Consider the following 18,227-nt stretch of genomic DNA (forward strand, 5'->3'; position numbering starts at 1 on the left):
AGTTGGAAAGACAACAGGATAAGGACGAGTCCGTCACGCTGGTATTTATGTCATTACTGTCGCACAATTGAAACGTGCCAGATCAGGCAGCCGGTGGGTTTTCAAAATAATAAATACATGCGTGTATTTTTGTGATAAATACATATTATACTGAGCGCATTTCCCACACTGTAAGAAGTGATTTTGGAGAGGGGTAAATATAATCTATGCAAACCAGATAAAATTTACTCGATTATTGCAGTCAGCCAAGGAATTATAAAGCAATGGGTAAATTATACATATGCTAGCTATTTGTTAACAGTAACAACCGTTACATGGAAAAATACAGTAAAATCGACCCCAAAGCCGTGAGTCCTGTGCTCCAAATTGCGCATGCGTCAGAGCGTGCGTTTGAGTGAGCGGGACAGGGAACTCTCGGACCGCCGTCTTCCTCTCTCCGGCTGTTAGTTAGTGAGTTATAAAACAGGTTCATCACTTGAAATGTTGTGTGAAGCTGTTGTACTGCACTTTATTCTGTTTTTTTTTTAATGATTTTATGGACTAAAAACATTGAGATGATGAACCATCTGAAAGTCTTTTTTTGGGGGGTACATCTTACCTTCTCCAAATAAGTAATGGTTACTAAGTGATGTTAATTACCTTTGATTAGTAATTATCAGGTATTACCTACTAGCAAACAAGAGATAATTTTACCCAATTTCAACGAGAAAGGAGCTGTTGAATAGATACATAACTGTGAGGTAAATTTTACCCAATTTATTTAAGTATTACATAGCTTTTTATTTCAGTTATTTTATACTCAATATATGGAATTAAATCGACCCCAAACAAGTCAATGCAAATTGTTACAGTGGGGCAAAAAAGTATTTAGTCAGCCACCAATTGTGCAAGTTCTCCCACTTAAAAAGATGAGAGAGGCCTGTAATTTTCATCATAGGTACACTTCAACTATGAGAGACAGAATGAGAAAAAAAATCCAGGAAATCACATTGTCTGATTTTTAAAGAATTTATTTGCAAATTATGGTGGAAAATAAGTATTTGGTCAATAACAAAAGTTCATCTCAATACTTTGTTATATACCCTTTGTTGGCAATGACAGAGGTCAAACGTTTTCTGTAAGTCTTCACAAGGTTTTCACACACTGTTGCTGGTATTTTGGCCCATTCCTCCATGCAGATCTCCTCTAGAGCAGTGATGTTTTGGGGCTGTCGCTGGGCAACACGGACTTTCAACTCCCTCCAAAGATTTTCTATGGGGTTGAGATCTGGAGACTGGCTAGGCCACTCCAGGACCTTGAAATGCTTCTTACGAAGCCACTCCTTCGTTGCCCGGGCGGTGTGTTTGGGATCATTGTCATGCTGAAAGACCCAGCCACGTTTCATCTTCAATGCCCTTGCTGACGGAAGGAGATTTTCACTCAAAATCTCACGATACATGGCCCCATTCATTCTTTCCTTTACACGGATCAGTCGTCCTGGTCCCTTTGCAGAAAAACAGCCCCAAAGCATGATGTTTCCACCCCCATGCTTCACAGTAGGTATGGTGTTCTTTGGATGCAACTCAGCATTCTTTCTCCTCCAAACACAACAAGTTGAGTTTTTACCAAAAAGTTCTATTTTGGTTTCATCTGACCATATGACATTCTCCCAATCCTCTTCTGGATCATCCAAATGCTCTCTAGCAAACTTCAGACGGGCCTGGACATGTACTGGCTTAAGCAGGGGGACATGTCTGGCACTGCAGGATTTGAGTCCCTGGTGGCATAGTGTGTTACTGATGGTAGCCTTTGTTACTTTGGTCCCAGCTCTCTGCAGGTCATTCACTAGGTCCCCCCATGTGGTTCTGGGATTTTTGCTCACTGTTCTTGTGATCATTTTGACCCCACGGGGTGAGATCTTGCGTGGAGCCCCAGATCGAGGGAGATTATCAGTGGTCTTGTATGTCTTCCATTTTCTAATAATTGCTCCCACAGTTGATTTCTTCACACCAAGCTGCTTACCTATTGCAGATTCAGTCTTCCCAGCCTGGTGCAGGTCTACAATTTTGTTTCTGGTGTCCTTTGACAGCTCTTTGGTCTTGGCCATAGTGGAGTTTGGAGTGTGACTGTTTGAGGTTGTGGACAGGTGTCTTTTATACTGATAACGAGTTCAAACAGGTGCCATTAATACAGGTAACGAGTGGAGGACAGAGGAGCCTCTTAAAGAAGTAGTTACAGGTCTGTGCGAGCCAGAAATCTTGCTTGTTTGTAGGTGACCAAATACTTATTTTACCGAGGAATTTACCAATTAATTCATTAAAAATCCTACAATGTGATTTCCTGGATTCTTTCCCCCATTCTGTCTCTCATAGTTGAAGTGTACCTATGATGAAAATTACAGGCCTCTCTCATCTTTTTAAGTGGGAGAACTTGCACAATTGGTGGCTGACTAAATACTTTTTTGCCCCACTGTACCTCAGATTTATTGGGTAAATTCTATAGGTTACTTTTTTCAGTGCACATAATCCTCACTAAGGTTTCGGACAGCACTACAAAATGGCGTCCCCACTATATAGTGCCCTATATAGTGAGTAGAGAGCGATTTCGGACACAGGGAAAACTTCCAGCTTGATTACGTCAGCATTCAAAAGAGGGCGCACGCGTCTTTTGACAACGTTGGCAGATGTTGGTCACTTTGATTTCCGCTGTACGTTTTACTTCCGTCCTACAATGTCTCGCACAGGTCTCAACGAATCTCGTTTACGGACGTTGCTTTGACATATGGACTGATATATTACAGGGCATATTTCACACTCATAACTTGCTATAGCGGCGACAAAATAGCGATCAAAAATGCATTCCTGTATTTAATGAGAAGTAGAATTTTGATAAAAAAATTTGCCTTCAGTTCTCCTTTAACGTGTGCTGTTTTCAATGCAGGAAATCATTCAGTATTGTGTGTTAATTCAACACTGCAAGTGCATTTTTTTTTTTGTATATCGATGTTGATATAGGATTGTATGTGTAAGCTGAACACTTTAAATAGCTAAATTATGCATTGTAATTATACATTACAGTGTTTCCCCAGAAAAAAAGTAAAGCCCTAAATTCTGGCATGATAATACACAGACAACTGAGCGCCAACGGTGCGAACAAGAGTGCCAAAAGGTGCGAAGTGAAACTAGGGGGGTCCGGGAGCATGCCCTCCCCCGGAAAATTTATTGAAAATGGATGCTCTCAGGTGCATTTTCAGGGTCTCTGAGAGGTTTTAGATCCATGATTTTCCCAGTGTTTCAATGATTTCTGACCTAAATAGTATTAATGTAAACACATTTGAAATTTCACCTTAAAGTTCAACATGCAAGTTAAACAGTTTTGTTGTAGATTACTGAGGTCTATGATCGACTGAAAATCTACGGGATCCCTTAATTATCCATCATCAAGTCGTGTTGTAACAAAAATGTGCGTGAAAATATGAACAGTGGTTTGCTCCGTCTTATGCAACCCAATGAAGAGACTCGATCATCATGATCATCATAAGTTGCTGTATTACTATAACTGTAATGATTTAGAATGTTTCGGATGCAATTACCGTAATATATGTAGAACTAAGATACACTGAAAAAAAAAGTAAGGCAACTGCATATTCTCATCTCATCTCATTATCTCTAGCCGCTTTATCCTTCTACAGGGTCGCAGGCAAGCTGGATCCTATCCCAGCTGACTACGGGCGAAAGGCGGGGTACACCCTGGACAAGTCGCCAGGTCATCACAGGGCTGACACATAGACACAGACAACCATTCACACTCACACCTACGCTCAATTTAGAGTCACCAGTTAACCTAACCTGCATGTCTTTGGACTGTGGGGGAAACCGGAGCACCCGGAGGAAACCCACACAGACACGGGGAGAACATGCAAACTCCGCACAGAAAGGCCCTCGCCGGCCACGGGGCTCGAACCCAGGACCTTCTTGCTGTGAGGCGACAGCGCTAACCACTACACCACCGTGCCGCCCGCAACTGCATATTATAAAGTTTAAATTTTGACACTTTATTAAACGGACTAGATTAAGATTAAAACATATTTAAAGGAAAAGAAAACTTAATTCATACCTTTAAGTTTGCAGAAAGATTATGTACTTATAAACACTAGGGGTGGGCAAAAATATCGATACGGCGATATATCGCAATACTTTGTCTTCCGATTCAATATCGATACTCAAAATTTGAATATCGATATTTTTTCAAATAATAAATCATGTTTCAGACGGGTTGTAAATCCAGTACGACTTCCGCACCTCCACTCCGCGAGGTGTCGCTGTGCCGCTCCCTCACTGCAAGGCACTCTTCGTCTTCTCTTTTTTTCCCGGTGGTTGCAGTGAGGGGGAAAAAAAAAAAACAAGCAAGCATGGCTGTTAACGTAAACCTAGAGACGCCGCCGAACTTTAAGGCAGATGTTTGGAGCCACTTTGGATTCCAAAGGAAAGGAGAAAAAAAAAACAAAACAGTGAGCTGGACAAAGAGTACGCACTTTGCAAAACCTGTTTCGCTCCAATTAGATATTCAATTTCTACTGCAGGTGACATAATCAGCTCTTAGAGGAGTGGTCTCACCTCTGAGCATGCTGACCAGTTGCTCTTCCTGAAGAACAACATGCAGTTTTGAAATGTGTGCTCACACTACAGGTTTGGATTAAACTTTACACAAGTAATAAGCACAAGTTAAATGTTCTCAGGTATATGTTCTCAAGTTTACAAAGAACAAATTGATATTAGTGTTAGCACTGAAATGTCTGTGCAGTCTGCAGTGCAAGTTTTAAGTTTTCATAAAACAATTTGATTCTGCTTGTTAAGCAGCACTGATGTGTCCATGCTTACAGAACAGTTGAGAATACTAGCACAGAAATGGGAATTTTCTGTATGTTGTAGTGAAGCAACTCTTGGTTTTGCCAGCAGTGGAATAGAGACAAATATACGTCTGGCAAGAGTGTGTAGTTATGTATGTGAAATGTAATTTTACAGTGGTCAATAAATTCTGATTTTCTTCAGTGACACAGATATTGTGATGTGGTTGAAATTTCTTGCAATATATCGATTATCGCTGAATCGCTGTACCGTGATATTATCGTTATCGTGGGCAAAATATCGCCATAGTATCGTATCGTGAGGTATCTGGTGATACCCAGCCCTAATAAACACATTCATGAATGATAATAGACGAGGTCAGACTTTTGTGATTAAAATCAGTCGGCTTTGTCCGTCTGGTGCGGGACAACATCGGCAGCCAATGAGATCGCTTATAATGAATCGGAAAATTCCGGGATGTCTGACGTTTTCTTTCGATTAGTTTGTTTACATCATACCACGCAGACATATTACTTTGACAGAATCAACACAAATGTTGGAAAAAAGACGGCTTGTTGAACACACATATCAATCGATATGTAAATGGATCTGTTATTTGCTCTTCTATGTATCTACTGACTTGTGGGTAGGAAATTTAACGTATCGGTATAAATCTAAGCATATCGGATTTTAACTAAAGCGACTAAGCGGATTGGCAAACAGAGCAAGCGTATCGGGCCCGACACGCTAAAACGCTTTGGGGAAAATCATGCATTATGAATTTAAATCAAACACTATCACTAAATCAGCGAACACTGTTTTTTCAGTGTGTTAGAAAGAAGAAACCTTTATTCATCACATGCACACTTCAAGCACAGTGAAATTAATCCTCTGTATTTAACCCACCTGAAGTAGTGAACACACACACACACACACACACACACACACAGAGCAGTGGGCAGCCATGCTAACAGCGCCCGGGGAGCAGTCAGGGGTTCAGTACCTCGCTCAAGGGCACCTCAGCCCAAGGCCACCTCATGTTAACCTAACTGCATGTCTTTGGACTGTGGGGGAAACCGGAGCACCCGGAGGAAACCCACGCGGAGAACATGCAAACTCTGCACAGAAAGGCCCTCGCCAGCCACGGGGCTCGAACCCAGAACCTTCTTGCTGTGAGGTGACTGTGCTAACCACTGTGCCACCCACGGTGGTGTAGTGGTTACCCAGAAAGCTGGATAAAAACAAACGTGACTAAGGCTACGTTCACACTGCAGGCTGAAGTGACTCAAATCCGATCTTTTCGCCCATATGTGACCTGTATCCGATCTTTTATTGACAATATGAACGACACAGATCCGATTTTTTCAAATCCGACCCAGGCCGTTTGGATATGTGGTCCTAATTCCGATTCCTATCCGCTCTTTTCATATGCGACTTCAGTCTGAACCGCCAGGTCGCATTCATCCGACTTACACGTCATCAACAAGCCACAAACGTCACTATTCTGCGCTGAAGTAGGCGGCGGGTCTCTCAAAAAAGTTACAACAACATGGCGCATAATCACGGGCGCAGATAGAGGGTGGGACGAGTCATATTTAAATTCACCTCGTTCGTTCCCCCCTACTTATAGGGAGGAAAAAACGTCTATGCTGTCTTTCTTTGCATAAGGCAAACCTCACGGAAAAATCAAAAGACTAATTACCATTCGGTTTATTGAGGTGCACAGCAGTGTATACATAGTTGCAACAACTCACATAAAACAAAACAAAGACTGATATTCGGTTGGTTGAGCTGCGCAGACTGCACAGGTTGCGAGCTCGAGCTTGGTTGCTATGGTAACCCACAACAAGTTTGACAGGCATATCGGGGTTGGGGTTGGTTTGCTGGCAGCTTTGTCCCCCCCCCCAGTTTTTTGTCCCCCCCAGTTCAAAAAACGTATCTGTGCCCCTGCGCATGACATCAATGCGAGGGACGCTTCGGGCTGTGAAGGTTCTGAATCTTCTCAATGGAAGGACGCAGAGGTTAGGGAGCTGATTTCCATTTGGGGGGATGCAGCTATTCAAGATACATTGGATGAGTCATACCGCAACCGGGCGGTTTTACTTCCGTAAACACTGGCCATGCTCACTGCGTGTGACGTCGTCGTATCCTGCAGTGCGCATGCGGAACACTTTTAGGTCGCTTTTCGTTCATACTGAGGATCACATACAAGTCGCATATATTTGTTAATGTGAACGACCTCACAAAAAAATCGGATTTCACAAAAAAATCGGAATTGAGCATTAAGCCTTGCAGTGTGAACGTAGCGTAATATATAAAAGTGTAAAAACACTACCCTTCCCCCACCTTTACTTCTGAGAGACTCCGCCTGTCTGGGAGGCTCTTTTTATGCCCAATCATCTGACCGACCCGCTGCTAATTAACCTAATTAATCATAGCCATAGTAGTTGTTTGTTTTTAACATTACATAACTTTTCCTGTCTTTTGTTGCCCTTGTTCCAACATGATGCTGGCATCAAATTAAAAATTTTCAAAAAAAAAGTTCAGTTTCAACATCTGATATATTGTCTTCGTATAATTTTCAATGAAAAATACGGTTTCTGTTATTTTTTAATCACACTGTTTTTATTCATAGTTTACACAGCATCCTTTTTTATCCTGATTGTATAAAATTCCACACAAATGATGATTATTTCTGGACTCGGGCCGCTTTAAAAATTACATACTGCCCCTTTAATGTGTGGAATGCCCAGTGCGGTAATTATTAACACAGCCCATTGTGGTGTGAACTCCAGCTCTTTGTGCAGAGGGGTGTTAATGAGGGGGGTGTTAATGAGGAGTGTTAATGAGGGGGGTGTTAATGAGGAGTGTTAATGAGGGGGGTGTTGATGAGGAGCGCTGTGGGTGCGAGCTCGACCCGATGAGAGACATGTTGTTGTGTTTGTGATTAAACTGAAGCAGCCTGAACACAAAGCTGGAACCTAAAGTCAAGGAGAGCAAACAGAAGTTATAATTTTATAAAGTTAGACTTTTCCTGAGGTAAATTATTTCTGCCTGCTCCGCTTTACGGGCATAAACACCGCGGGGCTGATCCTCTCTCTCTCTCTCCCTCTCTCTCTCTCTCTCTCCTCCCGCCATGTTCTCCACAACCACCACACAAACTTCTCCCTCGCGCGCGCGCTCTCGCTCGCTCACCTGCTCCTTTTCGCCCGCGCGCTCGCCGGAAGTGGACGGCAGCTCTTCGTCAGACATTTTGTGCAAACCGCGTCCGGTTTCTCATGAGATATTAAATCCAGGAATCGAGTTTTAAAATGAAATAAATAAAGATTCCAAAAAAAAAAAAAAACTAGCAACAACAAACGTCAACATCAGACTCTCTCCATGCTGGCATACGCCCCCTTTCAACAGTGACACCAAGTCTCGCGGTAACACAGTAATCTCGCGAGACTCAGAACAAGAGCAACAAAAACAAGCCGTGAATAAAGTCTATTATTATTATTATTATTATTATTATTATTATTATTTTACAGATAATATGAGACTACTTCTCGACCGTATACTCGATAAATATTAAATATTTGATCTTGAACGGACCACAGAGTCGTTAATCCGTCATGTAAAACATCTCTGTGCAGGAAACAACGTGGCTGCTGTAATGCACTCATACAGCCGCCAGAGGGAGATAAACTCACATATTTTCACACATTATATAACACTCTGATCAAGGCCTCAAGCATGAAATAAAGTTAATTTACTGACAGAAATAAGGAGAAATTAACAAATAAAGTGAACTAATGAAAATTAGAATTAATACTTCAGTAATATCGCATTCCAGCTCATGCTTTTGTACTAAATAAATACTAAATTTTTTTCATCTCATCTCATCTCATTATCTGTAGCCGCTTTATCCTTCTACAGGGTCGCGGGCAAGCTGGAGCCTATCCCAGCTGACTACGGGCGAAAGGCGGTGTACACCCTGGACAAGTCGCCAGGTCATCACAGGGCTGACACATAGGTGGTGTTTACATTAGACCAGGGGCGTCACTAGACCCAAGACCATACTGGGGCACAAAAGGGGCACAGGAAATGTATGCGAGCGCGCGAAGCGCGCGAGCAAAAAATTTTGCACTATATTTATATTTTTTATATAATATATATTACATTTTATGTAATATATATTTATATATTGATATTTATATTTAGAAACGGCCTGCTTAAAACTAGTCACTAGAGCTGTAAAACTCACAATGATTACGAGGACACTGAATCCAGGTCAATCATTTAATAATAACAGTATGAATATTTGCAACATTTGTGATAATAGCAATGTAATACTTATACTGTTGGTAATATTGTAAAAGAACATATTAACATACAATACAACACCGCCGAGTTTTTAAACTCAACCAAGAGTACTTAATGGCCAACAGTATTCACACTGTTACATAGGCTAGTGTACTAGTTGAACAGTGATCAGCTTGTGGTTCATCACCCACATGTTGCCTAGTTACCTTGTTCATTCTTCCTTTCTGCTTTATTCCTGCTCCTAGCAAATAGCTTTCTGATATCCATCTAGAAGAGGAAGTTTGCAAAATTGAAACCATACTAATAAACACCTGCCAGTAGCCTACACAAGTAGGGTGGAGGCTTGCTCAGAATGGCAGTCCAAAACGCCTCTCCAAGCGCTAGGCCTACTGTGTGTGTGCGTGTGTGTGTGTGCGCGCGCGCGCGTGTGTGTGTGTGTGTGCGCAGAGCGCGTGCATGTGCAATTGAAATTCGGTTCAATAATTCAATTACAATACTCAACTGGACGTAGCCTCCAAAACAACAGTTGTGTGTCATTACGTTAGGTGGCTATCTTCACACAGTCCATCACAAAACTATCAACGCGATCTGGCAACACGCAAACTGAGGGCTCGCGGCTTGCCACGTTGCAGACGACGGAATGAATGCAAACTTTTCAATATCCCTTCGTTTCAAACAAAAAATCAAGACAACACGAAAACAATGTCCCAACACATATTAATTCTACAGCGTTACAAAAATGACAGTGGAATTACTGTCTACTAACCTGTAAACAGTTGAAAAACACGGAGAGACGGTTTCCCCTGCTCTGAATTTCATTGCATCTGAGGGCTGCTGGAGTCTGCGGTCCCCATAGCAACCAAGATGTTACTCATGTCACGCGCACACTTTTTTCACATTGCTTAGTGTGCGCGAGGCCAGCCAAAACTACCAATGTAAAAGCATTGTAGATGGTCTTCTTCGCGCATCGGTTAGCCTACCCCACGTTATGAATTAATTAAATTGCAGCTATTCCCAAGTTTAAAATTCAGAGCGTTTCGTCACTGGATTTTTTTTACTGGGGCACTACAGATCTATACTGGGGCACGTGCCCCAGTAAAATACCCCTGGCGACGCCGATGCATTAGACCGTATCCGTCTCGTTTTCGTCGCGGATGCACTGTCCGTTCACATTAAAACACCGGGAAACGACTCCACAGGCGGAACAACTTGAATCCGCCAGGGCCCACGTATTCAACCCAGTTCATATCTGATCCAGTGCTGTGTAAACATTGAGATACGAAGAAACGCAGTGCTGAGCTCTAGCTGACGTCGTCATTGGACAACGTCACTGTGACATCCACCTTCCTGATTCGCTGGCGTTGTTCATGCCACGTTGGTCATGTGACGCGACTGCTGAAAAATGGCGCAGACTTCACTTCTTGCTATTGTTTCCGCCTTGTAACACCTTTTTGTTTTTCATTAAAGAGTATAAAAGTATGAATATAATGCTTTGCTTTGTCAATGTTGTTCATGGTAAGATGCAAATACTGCCCATTGTGTAGTTATGATTGTCTTTAGGCTTGCCATCCTTCCACTTGCAAGTGGTGAGTGACTTGCGCATGCCCGATATGCACTGGGATCACACACACAGCAGCTCAGTCCCGAATCACTGCTCGTGCGCTTCACTCGCGCGCTCTGTGAGCTGCGCAGGGCCGGAGTGCGCACCCTCCAGAGGGCACTCGCTGTTCAGGGCGGAGTGATTTGGAGCGCAGCCGCTGAGGAGGAAGCGCTGAGCCGCAATGACACATTTCAACTTACGTGCCGTCTATTAGTCATGTGATTAGCGTATCCGTGTATTGGCGTTGCTGTGTGCACGCAAATCATGTATTGGCGTTGCTGTGTGCACGCGAATCGTTTTAAAAACATTAATCTGATGATCCGCTGATACGGTCTAATGTAAACACCACCATAGACACAGACAACCATTCACACTCACATTCACAACTACGGTCAATTTAGAGTCACCAGTTAACCTAACCTGCATGTCTTTGGACTGTGGGGGAAACCGGAGCACCCGGAGGAAACCCACGCGGACACGGGGAGAACATGCAAACTCCACACAGAAAGGCCCTCGCCGGCCCTGGGGCTCGAACCCGGACCTTCTTGCTGTGAGGCGACGGCGCTAACCACTACACCACCGTGCCGCCCATTATTTGTATATGTAAATACTTAATTTATTTATCTAGAAGTTTTCTAAAGACTTAATTTATCTAGAAGTTCTCTCTTTTTTCTATTCTATTCTCTGTTTATCCTATAATGATGCAACTGGAATTTTAATTTCCCTGAAGGAACCCTCCCAAAGGGATCAATAAAGTTCTATCTAATCTAATCTAATCTAATCTAATCTAATCTAATCTAATCTAATCTAAATATCAGCACAGCGATGATACAGTCATCACTAATCACAGCTGTGCTGATCTTCAGTACGACAGCATGAGCTTGAGTGTGATATTCGTTTAATACAACAGTTCTATAAAAAAACAGCAATCATATCAGGTGACATTTTGGACACAATATAGCCAAAAGTTTTGTTTGTTTTTGCTCCACGAGAAGAAACAGATCCCAGAGAAGTCACACTCATTTTATCGCCCATCAGCTAGCTATTCGCTACCTCACGTTGATTTGTACGTTCCCTTTAGAGATGCTTCCAGGAAAATTAGCGTCTTTTATTTCTTTTCTTCTTCAAGATCTTTCATAGTTTAAGTTAAAAGGTACTTTCCTGAAAATGATTGATTGCCAGATTGGCCAATGATGTCACGTTATAACCATTTTGAAGTAGGAAGTGGAACTCGATGTGGACAAGCAGCGCAACAGACACACACAAACATCTCAGTGCTGTTATCGTGACATGTCAGCACTCTTATATCACCGTTTGATTATCACACACTGACACATTATCCCCAGTTTGTTGGACGTCACACCTGAATATAATTTTCATTCTCATGAAACTGAAATAATTTATTTTCAATTATGGATGAGCATAGTTTGTGCTGATTACACTGAAATGTCTTATGAGTTATGAATGTTACGAGGTCAACGTTGACAAATTGGCGTACGCAGCTCCTGAGCTCCACATTTAGACGATGTTCTGGTGTTATTCACGTCCCTGAGACACTTTACTGACAAATAAAGATGGAAAAATGAACGAATAAAGAAAGTTAATGAAGAATCGAGTCAGGAATAATGGTGGTGTAATCTATAACAGTGTAATAACACGGTGTTGTTTTATAGCAAAATACTGCATCAACAACATTTCAACTTCCACACACCAGACATATGAATGATTTGTAGTTTATTCTTCAAAACAGCAAGCGTTTGAAATTATTTCACGTGATCTCTTTTTAATGTTTTGCCGTAATTCGCAAAGATTTAAAGTTCATTCGTGAGCAACATGTTCAACGTGTAAGTTACGGTGAGATAAACGACGTCTCCTGAGGTGAGTCAGGGTTCAGCTGGAGGCTCTTCCATTATCTGTTGGCAACATGAACTTCTTTGCTGATTGACTCCATTTGGTGTCGAGTCACCTGCGTAGAAATAAACACATACAGTACCTTTAACCAACATGAGTAACCGCTCTCTCTCTCTCTCTCTCTCTCTCTCTCTCTCTCAGTGAACTCTTAAAAAGCCCACTCACAGAATTTTATACTCTCATTTCATGTCTATCCCTAAACACACTCACACACACACACACACACACACACACACACACACACACACACACACACACAAGGTCATGTGCTGTTTTGTCATTAGCCACCAAAAGGAGGGACGTCTCTCTCTTCAGCCACACTCTCTCACACACACACACACACACACACACACACGCTGCTTGCATGCAAATACATGTCCTCTCTCTTTCAGATTCACTTACAGGCACGCATGCAGAGACACACACACTGACACACTCTCTCTCACACTTAACACACTCACGCATACTCTCTCTCTCTCTCTCTGTGTGTGTGTGTGTGTGTGTGTGTGTGTGTATGTGTGTGTTGATGCTGTTAGTTCCTCATCTGGATGCTGGAGGCTTGACATTGGACTAGCTCTGTATTCAGTGTGCGCACAACCTCGCACACACACACACACACACACTGGACGCAGACATGAGTGCTGGAGACGTGGTGTGTAAAGGATGGCTGGTTAAATCCCCACCGGAGAAAAAGCTCAAGAGATACGTGAGTAGAAAGACGTGTGAGTGAGTGTGAGCATTAGAGTAGCAGGTGCTGCAGTATGAGAGCTTGCGCATATATGTGTGTGTGAGTGTGTACCATCCTCTAAAAACATGCTCAGTTTCAGATTAGTATCACATTGTAGTGCATTTTCTGTGTGTGTGTGTGTGTGTGTGTGTGTGTGAGAAAGTCATTAATGTGATTAATAATAAGTGACATAAATGAGTGTGTTGTTGTTGCCGGTTAGAGACGGTGTTTCCCCCCAACACAACACTGAAATGCTGTTTTTCCTGCTGCTGTGTTGTGTCAGGAGGAAGCACAATGATTTTCTCTGAATTCCTTGTGTGACAGGAAAAATAAATCGTTTGGGCTAAAAACACAGCATGTGTTCGGGTTCAGTTCGAACACACACATATACGCTGACGTCCCAGAATGTGAGACTTGGCGGTATTCCTTCAGATAACACACACACACACACACACACACTGACACGTTTGCTAAACACCCACGCCGTGAGAAATTCTCTCAACTGACATTCCTCTTGTCTTTCCTGGTGCGTGTTTTAATCCAAACAGAAACACGTCACGCTCGTAATTACACACCGTACACAGAGAAAGAAAAGCGTCACACTGTGTGTGCGGTGCCGATGGAGGAAAATAACCAGTGACGAGGCAATGCGATGAAGCTGAGAACCAAGGACTCGATATTATTAATATCAAAATTAGTGTTGATTCATTTCCTATTTTACAAAACACAGGCTTGTATTCATGCCGTCATTTGAAAATGTTATTGTTTCCATAGTAACAGCAGAATCATTTGTTTCTTGAACATTTACAGAAGGAGTTATGTTAGGTTACATTTCCTGATTCTTTAAGACATCTTCAAGGGTTTATGCATCTTTGCAGTTTGTCATTAACAAGAAAAGCCACGTTTTTTTAAGAAGAATAAAACACAAGCTGTTTATAGCTGCTGTAACATAAGTGAGAACAGGAACTAACTAATTTCACTGACATGCCATGACATTCAATGTGACTGCAAAGAAAAAAAGTATGATGTCATTCTTCAATGAATTTGTAAAGATTGTAAGAGTTGAGATGAGTTTCAGTGGCGTAGAAACAATCAAACCCTCGGGGATGTGCTGAACAAGAAAATAATCAACTTCAGAGTGGTGACAGTAACTGCTCTTCATCACAGCAAACCATCACTCAGTAATTTTCTGTAACACACACACAACACAACACAGCTCCACTTTTCGGTCTCTACATTTGACCTGGATACTTTCTGCCACTATAAGAAGTTTCGCTTTGATCAGAACTGTCCTCTGTTAAACCACAAGTCCCCGAGTGCTCTGTGTGCATGCGTGTATGAGGGTGTGGGCTCCTGGAAACTGACTTCACAGTTATCTAGAAACCAAAAAGTCAGCACTATACTACGTACTGAGTTATACTTAAAGCTAATCCTGCTAACACTTCAATACCAGAAGTGTGTGTGTGTGTGTGTGTGTGTGTGTGTGTGTGTGTGTGTGTGAAGAGCACACATCAAACCCTCACAAAAACTGAGAATCACCTGATGAAATAACACAAATCACTAACAGGTGCTCAGAGGGTTGCCAGATCTGCGTTCTCACTGATCAATAAAAACAGTTTCATTCCAAAACCTACGATCTGTACGTCATCGTCGTTTCTGTTCATTTTGTTTGTCTGTTTGTTTGTTTTTTACAAATGTGAATGTAAAAACACACTTTATGACAAATCATAAATCAGTCAAATCACACAAATCAGTCAAACATGAAATAGTTACTCAAACACCATAAATACGCCGGAGTTGTGGAGACGGCAACAAGCACACAACAGCATCTTCGAAAAGTTGCATTTCTTTTGTTTCGACAAGACACAAAAAGGAGAAAAAATGCAAATTGAAAACAAACTGTTCAAAAAGATACACTCAAATTTATGATTATACGTTTGTGTTACACCGGTTCTGTTCATAATTTTTATGGACAGAATTTCTAGGCACAGCCAGGGGCCGGAAGGAATCCTGTTTGGAAACCACAGGATTTCATCTCTGCTTTTCGCAGATGATGTTATCCTGTTGGCTTCTTCAAACCAGGACCTTCAGCATGCACTGGGGTGGTTTGCAGTCGAGTGTGAAGCGGCTGGGATGAGAATCAGCACCTCCAAGTCCGAGGCCATGGTTCTCGACTGGAAAAGGGTGGCTTGCCCTCTCCAGGTTGGTGGAGAAGTCCTGCCTCAAGTGGAGGAGTTTAAGTATCTCGGGATCTTGTTCACAAGTGAGGGAAGGATAGACCGTGAGGTCGACAGGCGGATCGGTGCAGCCTCCGCAGTGATGCGGTCGCTTTACCGGTCCGTCGTGGTGAAGAAGGAGCTGAGCCAAAAGGCGAAGCTCTCGATTTACCGGTCGTTCTACGTTCCGACTCTCACCTATGGTCATGGTATGGTATGGGTAATGACCGAATGAACAAGATCGTGGATACAAGCGGCCGAAATGAGTTTCCTTCGCAGGGTGGCTGGGCGCTCCCTTAGAGATAGGGTGAGAAGCACAGTCACTCGGGAGGAGCTCGGAGTAGAGCCGCTGCTCCTCCACATCGAGAGGAATCATCTGAGGTGGCTCAGGTATCTCTTCCGGATGCCTCCTGGACGCCTCCCTGGGGAGGTGTTCCAGGCATGTCCCCCCGGGAGGAGGCCCCGGGGAAGACCCAGGACACGCTGGAGGGACTATGTCTCTCGGCTGGCCTGGGAACACCTCGGTGTTCTTCCCGAGGAGCTGGCCGAGGTGTCTGGGGAAAGGGAAGTTTGGACTTCCATGCTTAGACTGCTGCCTCCGCGACCTGGCCCTGGATAAGCGGAAGAAGACGAGCCAAGACATTTGTGTTAATACAGCCCAGATTCCAAAAAAGTTGGGACAAAGTACAAATTGTAAATAAAACTGGAATGCAATGTGGAAGTTTCAAAATTCCATATTTTATTCAGACTAGAACATAGATGACATATCAAATGTTTAAACTGAGAAAATGTATCATTTAAAGAGAAAAATTAGGTGATTTTAAATTTCATGACAACAACACATCTCAAAAAAGTTGGGACAAGGCCATGTTTCCCACTGTGAGACATCCCCTTTTCTCTTTACAACAGTCTGTAAACGTCTGGGGACTGAGGAGACAAGTTGCTCAAGTTTAGGGATAGGAATGTTAACCCATTCTTGTCTAATGTAGGATTCTAGTTGCTCAACTGTCTTAGGTCTTTTTTGTCATATCTTCTGTTTTATGATGCGCCAAATGTTTTCTATGGGTGAAAGATCTGGACTGCAGGCTGGCCAGTTCAGTACCCGGACCCTTCTTCTACGTAGCCATGATGCTGTAAGTGATGCAGTATGTGGTTTGGCATTGTCATGTTGGAAAATGCAAGGTCTTCCCTGAAAGAGACGTCGTCTGGATGGGAGCATATGTTGCTCTAGAACCTGGATATACCTTTCAGCATTGATGGTGTCTTTCCAGATGTGTAAGCTGCCCATGCCACACGCACTAATGCAACCCCATACCATCAGAGATGCAGGCTTCTGAACTGAGCGCCGATAACAACTCAGGTCGTCCTTCTCCTCTTTAGTCCGAATGACACGGCGTCCCTGATTTCCATAAAGAACTTCAAATTTTGATTCGTCTGACCACAGAACAGTTTTCCACTTTGCCACAGTCCATTTTAAATGAGCCTTGGCCCAGAGAAGACGTCTGCGCTTCTGGATCATGTTTAGATACGGCTTCTTCTTTGAACTATAGAGTTTTAGCTGGCAACGACGGATGGCACGGTGAATTGTGTTCACAGATAATGTTCTCTGGAAATATTCCTGAGCCCATTTTGTGATTTCCAATACAGAAGCATGCCTGTATGTGATGCAGTGCCGTCTAAGGGCCCGAAGATCACGGGCACCCAGTATGGTTTTCCGGCCTTGACCCTTACGCACAGAGATTCTTCCAGATTCTCTGAATCTTTTGATGATATTATGCACTGTAGATGATGATATGTTCAAACTCTTTGCAATTTTACACTGTCGAACTCCTTTCTGATATTGCGTCGCTATTTGTCGACGCAGAATTAGGGGGATTGGTGATCCTCTTCCCATCTTTACTTCTGAGAGCTGCTGCCACTCCAAGATGCTCTTTTTATACCCAGTCATGTTAATGACCTATTGCCAATTGACCTAATGAGTTGCAATTTGGTCCTCCAGCTGTTCCTTTTTTGTACCTTTAACTTTTCCAGCCTCTTATTGCCCCTGTCCCAACTTTTTTGAGATGTGTTGCTGTTATGAAATTTCAAATGAGCCAATATTTGGCATGAAATTTCAAAATGTCTCACTTTCGACATTTGATATGTTGTCTGTGTTCTATTGTGAATACAATATCAGTTTTTGAGATTTGTAAATTATTGCATTCCATTTTTATTTACAATTTGTACTTTGTCCCAACTTTTTTGGAATCGGGGTTGTATAAATATACTGTAGGTACTTTCTCAGTTGGGTTTTCACTCGACTCCGTGCGTCCGATGTTTACGTGTTGGTTCGCGTTGCTCTGTTTTCTGATCGTGCTACGTTTTATATTTGCATTGAAGATATTTTCCACATTTCTCGGTTGGGGCTTGGCCAGAAATATAGTTAGAAATATCTGAATATCAGGTGTAGATTTATAATCATCGATAATCTTTACCAAGATGAGTGTTCAAGCACAAAAAAGGATCGTGTTTCAAATTATTTCTATTTTTTATTTCCTTGTTGAGATTTTATATTTCATTCACCTGGAGTTCATCTCAAAATACCAGGAGAATCTGAAGGAACTTCAATACGTTATGTTGTGCTTTGACTATGTTTCGAATTT

General features: G+C 42.5%; 2 protein-coding genes across 4 annotated transcripts in view; one reads left to right on the forward strand and one right to left on the reverse strand.

Moving 5' to 3' along the window:
- The window catches only part of smarca1 (SWI/SNF related, matrix associated, actin dependent regulator of chromatin, subfamily a, member 1), a 32,248-nt gene extending 24,016 nt beyond the window's left edge, over positions 1-8,232 (reverse strand). Inside the window, exon 1 of the mRNA XM_060912825.1 lies at positions 8,022-8,232. Coding sequence (XP_060768808.1) covers positions 8,022-8,078 — 57 coding nt within the window. The 5' untranslated portion in view covers positions 8,079-8,232. The remainder of the gene's footprint in view (positions 1-8,021) is intronic.
- A 4,716-nt stretch (positions 8,233-12,948) lies between these two features.
- gab3 (GRB2 associated binding protein 3) overlaps positions 12,949-18,227 on the forward strand; it is a 33,098-nt gene continuing 27,819 nt past the window's right edge. For 2 of the 3 annotated variants that reach the window (XM_060913098.1, XM_060913099.1), the window contains exon 1: positions 13,268-13,348. Coding sequence is in view for 1 of the 3 variants with exons in the window: in XM_060913097.1 (XP_060769080.1) it covers positions 13,277-13,348 (72 nt within the window). In the remaining 2 variants the exon portion in view is untranslated. Of the gene's footprint in view, positions 13,349-18,227 lie in introns of all 3 variants that reach the window. The other variant, XM_060913097.1, reaches the window with a different exon arrangement.

The sequence above is a fragment of the Neoarius graeffei genome, chromosome 28 (assembly GCF_027579695.1).
Source record: "Neoarius graeffei isolate fNeoGra1 chromosome 28, fNeoGra1.pri, whole genome shotgun sequence".
NCBI lineage: Eukaryota > Metazoa > Chordata > Actinopteri > Siluriformes > Ariidae > Neoarius > Neoarius graeffei.